The sequence below is a fragment of the Eleginops maclovinus genome, chromosome 6 (genome assembly GCF_036324505.1).
Source record: "Eleginops maclovinus isolate JMC-PN-2008 ecotype Puerto Natales chromosome 6, JC_Emac_rtc_rv5, whole genome shotgun sequence".
Taxonomy (NCBI): domain Eukaryota; kingdom Metazoa; phylum Chordata; class Actinopteri; order Perciformes; family Eleginopidae; genus Eleginops; species Eleginops maclovinus.
In genome coordinates, this window is record NC_086354.1 from 13,882,081 (window position 1) to 13,888,080 (window position 6,000).

The 6,000-nt window shown below is 44.0% G+C and overlaps 1 protein-coding gene across 1 annotated transcript in view; it reads right to left on the reverse strand.

Annotated features, from left to right (window-relative positions):
• The window catches only part of ptch2 (patched 2), a 28,663-nt gene extending 23,436 nt beyond the window's left edge, over nt 1-5,227 (reverse strand). The window contains exons 1-2 of the mRNA XM_063886915.1: nt 4,629-5,227; nt 2,927-3,119 (exon numbers count right to left, since the gene is read on the reverse strand). Of these exons, the coding sequence (XP_063742985.1) occupies nt 2,927-3,119; nt 4,629-4,775 (340 nt within the window). The 5' untranslated portion in view covers nt 4,776-5,227. The remainder of the gene's footprint in view (nt 1-2,926; nt 3,120-4,628) is intronic.
• Nucleotides 5,228-6,000: the final 773 nt, after the last annotated feature.

Genomic DNA, 6,000 nt, shown 5'->3' on the forward strand with positions numbered 1-6,000 from the left:
TTGAAAACGTCTTCATTTATTTTCGTCCCACAGGTCTGTAGACACTGTCCAAAAATGTGCTACTCTGGAATACAACATTTATAAACATTGATATACAGGACCTGTGAGGGTACTTGAAGGAATTTGGATGGATATCTGTCTCAAATTCTCTCGTTGACTGAGCAGTAAGCCAGAAACAGACCTTAATCCCCCTGTCAGACTAAACACCCTGATACTGTGTCTTTTATTCTCACCTACACAGGTGTGCGGACTGAAAGCATGATTAACTCTTTAACTCTTTTGTTGTATGTACCCCTTACATTTGCAGCTTTACCGAAGATTAACACACGAATCTTTCAGACAAACACAAATACAAGTATACAAGTTGTATACAGTGGGAGTATACTTGCCTAATGCAGGTACACATAGTGCAGACACTGACTTTACTGGCTTTCATATTCTTTCTCTCTCCGTCTACTCTCTCAAGGCTCCACTGCTGTGCTCTGCTTCACAGTGTTTTGGTCCAGTAGGAGGGGAGGAAGCAATTAAAAAAGCCCTGGTGGCCTGACTTCACAGAGCAGGCAGACAGACAGGTAGAAATATAAACAGACATACACAAAGCATTGGCAGACAGACGGGCACGCAGTTAGGAAATTCAGCCCGACAGACAGACGGCTAGGCAGGCTGTACCCCAAAGGTGGCAAAGATGACAAGTGTATGTGTTACTGTGTGCGTGGGTAGTGCGGGGGCCGCCCGTAGTATGAGTATATGATGGGAAGCATACGGCCCTAACACGCGCACGCGCGCGCACACACACACACACACACACACACACACACACACACACACACACACACACACACACACACACACACACACACACACACACACACACACACACAGCTAACACCATGTTGGCAGTGTTAACACATACAGTGTCAATTCCCAGATAGTTTATTCCGAACAAATGAGGATTCTAGTGGGAAAGCTTTGTTTACACTGCAATCTTGAAGAGGTGTCTCATAAGTTTACATTGCATTTTAAATTACATTTATTTTACGTTAAGAAATATGAATGAAACGTCCAACTTAACTCCTACTATATAAAATCTGCGTTTTTTTATTAGATAAAATGTCATTCCTGCCTATTCTGAATTGTGTGCATGTTTGTGTGTGTGTGTGTGTGTGTATGTGTGTGTGTGTTTCTGTGTTTGTGTGTGTGCGAGAGAAAGAAAATGAGAGAGCAAAAGAGATAGAGAGAAAGAGAGAGGGAGAGACCTAACCTCTCCTTGTTACCGAACCACTTTACTCTCCATTGAGGCTCTAGCAGCTTTGTCAATGGGCTATTGGTGGAAACAAGGCAGGCAGAAACTTTAGAAACATGGCCACGGCCTCTTAAAGGCACAGCATTCCTTTTCAGACCCCCCTGCTCAACTCTCTCAATCCCACAGCAAAACAACTGGCACACAAATATCTAAACATCTCCTTTACGAGATGGATCTGCCAATTAGCTCAAGAGGTAATCCTGAAGCTTTACACTAACCAGAATGAAACCAAAGAAAAAAGAGACTGTTGAATATAAAACTGTTGTTGCCATCTTTGATTGCAAATTCAGGCTTTTGCAATGTCAAGCTAATGGTTTTAGTAACTACATTAACGAAGATTGTTTCTTTAAATTGTGCCTGTTCCATGAACTTATTTCAATTACTGTGCAAGTGAAGTGAACACAGCCTCCAAACACTCCTCCTGACACTAGCAGCGTGTGATTCCTCAAACACCTCCACACAGCTCCTGTGGGAGCCGCTTGTCCCCGTCGTCTTGTGACATGGTGGGCTTAAAAAACCCCATAGGGTCTGTTTATATTCACCAACTGCTATAGCGCTTTTAGAGTGTGCAAAACAGGTGGGTAAACTTCAGCTGCATTCACTTATATTTTTTCTTCTTGTGAGGAGGAGAGGAGAAGGAGGGAGGGGGTTTTAGGGAGGTGGTTCCTGCTTGCCTGCCTGCCTGCTTGCCTCTTGTTGAATGGAATCCAAGAATAGTTAGGGACCACACAGGGAGCTGAGGGGGGAGGGGTCAGAGCCCTCAAAGATGGCTAACCATTCACACAGTCCATCTGCTGCGGGGATCAGCCCCGGCACTGAAAGCCTGGGGGTTTAAAAGGAATTTGGCCAGTGTGAAAAACCAAATAAAGCTGCCTCTACTGCTGAAAATGTACAGAAAACCTAAATAAAAAATGCATGGAGAGAGCGGAAAAGAGAACAGTGTCACATCTACAAGTTTGTTAGTCAGCGTTGACAAAAACAGTCAAGCTTATGGTACAGGCGATAAATAGTCTGTCTCTGTATACGAGAAGAGGTAGAGAGAGTTGTAATGCAGTGGTGTACCTCAGGTTAACTGTGACTTATTAAGACATGAACAGACATGAGCGACCAGCACTGAGCTTGTAGAAAACAATAAACAGTATATTCCCATCCACAACATGAACAACTACACCAATGGAACATAATACTTTATCCAATGCCTCAAATCTTTATAATACTCTATACAGTGATGACAGTGTTGATCATATTATTTTTCATCCACACAAACGTAAACACAACTTGAAACCAGCTTCCACAAATCATATCCTTGCTGCTTGTTCAGTCAGTCTATCTGTCACTGAACACCTAGTGCCCTCCCATGGCACTAAGATGACACTAACAAGGCCACACAACATTTTCCCACCAGCCATTTCTGACATTAAAGTCCAGATGAACAAAAACGGAAAACAAGCTCATAAAAATGTTCAAACTCCTTCTATCAGACTGATTTGCAAAAAAAAGGCAGTGCAGCCATCCATGTACCCAAAACTGAACCCACAAGGTGATGCCACCTGAAGGATGTTTGTGAGAAACTGTTACAACACTTTTACATTGCGCAAGTATACAGAAATATCTCAATCTTACCTTCAACCCATAGCTGTTCAATGTCCGTTTCGATGGCTGCGACTCGAAGTCCCACAGACAGAGCCCCGAATACTAAGAGTCCAATAAAGAGGACCTTCCCACAGTGCCTCTGGATGTGGCAGCCCAGAGAGAACAGGAGGGCCTGGAACCTCGCCCGGATCCAGAGAGGAGCTTTCTGACCTACCGCCTTCCCCTGGATCAGAAGCAGGAGGGAGGGTGAGAAAAGGACAGTATAAGTATCACTATGTTACCACATAAATAAAATATCATTGCACAATTGTCTGCAAACACTTTCATACATACTGATCTCTATCTGTGTCTCAAGTGTGAAGGATTTCTGAGACATATGAAAAAGACGTAAAAGGTTGTCTTTGAGTGAAGTTTAAAGTAAAGCTTGGTATATAATAATAACATTTTAAGGTGCAAACTTAGCCAACCACAGGTTTAATGCCAGTGCTGTCCTAACACAAGTTTGTGCTCTTAGAGTCCTGCTAAAACTGTGTGTATCGCCTGAACTCAGTCCAGCTCCTGACAGGTTGTCCACTGACACCTCTAATACAAGACTGTTTAATCTTCAAAGTTGTGGCGATAGCAGTTTAAATGTACAAAGACACAGTAATGAAAAGGAGCTGAAAAACAATTGTTTCATCCATACAGAACAAACCCAGGACATAGAGTGTCTTATAGTGAAAATGTTGATTATATCTGCAGTTTAAACGTAATCAAAGGTTTAAATGGACACCTTTTATGAATCAATATGCTTGTGGCAAATGTAAGATTGGTAGTCAAGTCATTTTGGAAATATTGGTAAGTGGAAGCCTTGTTCAATCACTTTTGCATGAGTATAAAATAACAATAGCTAATGAAGTGGTTAAAGATACAGTTTCAGTTGAAATCCATCCTCCTGCAGTGATCTACATTATACCGTGTTTTCCTCTATTTTGTAATATATCTGTTAAAATGTTGACTTTAGGGCGAACCATTCAGTCCCTGTGCTACAAATGTCAGTGCTGTAGAAGACATTGCACTGGTGTTGTGGTTTCTCTCAGCAGTGCTGAAACACGTCCAAGCATCCGGGCGGTCCAAAGATGCTTTGTCAGATCAAACTCAATCAGTGAATTCCTTTACAGGACCCACCACATTTCCAAACAGACCCCGGGCCAGTGCGCTCTCCGCTGCCTGCACAAAGCCAAAAACACGCACAACACGGCTGGGATATGGGAACAAACCCTCACTCCCTCCCTCCCGGTGGCTTTAACAACAACACTGAATGAGAGTCTGCTGTCCATTCAAAAACACAGCAAAGTTAACATGCTGCCAAATATGAAACTCCTGTTAAGGTGTTATCACTTTATCTCATTCGAGCTCCGCTTCTAACATGTTTTGTTCCAGTGAACATAAAGAATAGCGTATATGCTTTCTATACCATCCCTCATTACAATCTCTTTACACTTTTCGTTAAATTAAAACAGTTAGCGTGAAATGCTGCTGGTTCACTGTTGGCTCCCTCGGGGAGCTCTGGTGGTCCCCAGTTTGGGAGCTTCTGCTTCAGCTACACTACATTCCCATATGCGCCCTCAACTCTCGATTAGTTTACGGCTGAATCTAAAGCTGAGTTTGAAATGCTTTTCATTCACATTTGCGGACTAAATGAAAGCTGACTGTATAGTAGATCCACACAAAACTGCGAGCATTGTATCACCTTTGAGATCTGTTTAAGTGCAAAAGCAGCGTGGCAGTAACTGGGTCTCCGGATTACGTCTGGGTTTGTAGGCGGCTGGGAGCGCGTATAACTCGGGGGTAAATCTCCATAGACACCGGCCCCTGGGACCCCGCGATCCGAGGCCATAGTCCAAAGAGGGTGAACTAAACGGGGCGCAGAGCGAAGCGACAGAAAATCGGTGCGAGTTCAGAAAAAGCGACAATAATCCAACATAGAAGAGGAGCGCATCCAGCACCGCCGGCGACAAATTAGAGGAACGTTTTCTAATCTTCCTTGGAGCCAAACAAGTCTCGAAACTCCATCCCAACATTATGCGCCGAAATCCGTATAGATCCTTCAGTCTTCATTCGTCCCGATAGTTTGTGAAACGACGTCTCAGAGAGGAGTAGTAGTAGTTGTAGTAGTAGTAGTAGCCTATGTCTGAGACGCCCGTGTCAAGTCTAACTCCGATCCCGTAGCGGTAACATTTGGAGAAGTTCGCCTCTCGGCAAATCCTGAAAAGGGAGGTTTGATGGAAAAGTGCTCCGGCTCCCATTGGCCAAGGAAGAGGCAAATTACTTTGCAAACATCGCCTATTATTAGCTGCTAAGCAACAGCTCACCAAAGTGGAGAGAGAGGGGGACCACCCAGGCTGCTGCTGCTGCCTGGGCTGGAGGGAGGGGAGGAGGAGGAGGACGGGGGAGGAGGAGGGGGAGGGAGAGAGGAACTCTTTCAATAAACTCTGCACAGCCGCGTGCACACACACACACACACACACACACACACACACACACACACACACACACACACACACACACACACACGTGCGCGCACACTCACGCACACAGCTTGCTGCCTGCCCGCCTCACTTGCTCTGTGAACATTATTTCCCAGTGACTGGGCCCTCCAGTTAGCAAAGGAGAAATCGCACATGCGATCTATAGATATCACAGCCACATGCAGGCACGCACATACATGTTCTGTTTCATCAGCAAAGGGCAATCAGAAAATAATGTAAAAATGTGATTAATATTTTTGTATGGAAGAATACCAGATCTGTCAACACTTTTCATATCACTTCATCTTGTGTGTGTGCAACAATTTTTTGAAGTCTCACATTTGTCATAGAACACCCTCCAAAATACTTTTTTTTAACCATCTCATGCCACCAGTGCAGTTTGTTATAGGCAGCTGTGAGAAAAAGTGTGTGTGTAGGGTTTTGGCGCTAACAGCTGTAACCTCAACTCTTGTGGCCAAACGCTTCTAAAAGTAGGTTGATAGGCCTTCTTACACCCTAGAAAATATAACCTCTCATCCCTGTAAACTTGCCCTTAAAAGCTTGCAGGAATTACTACACACATGCCTCTTTTTA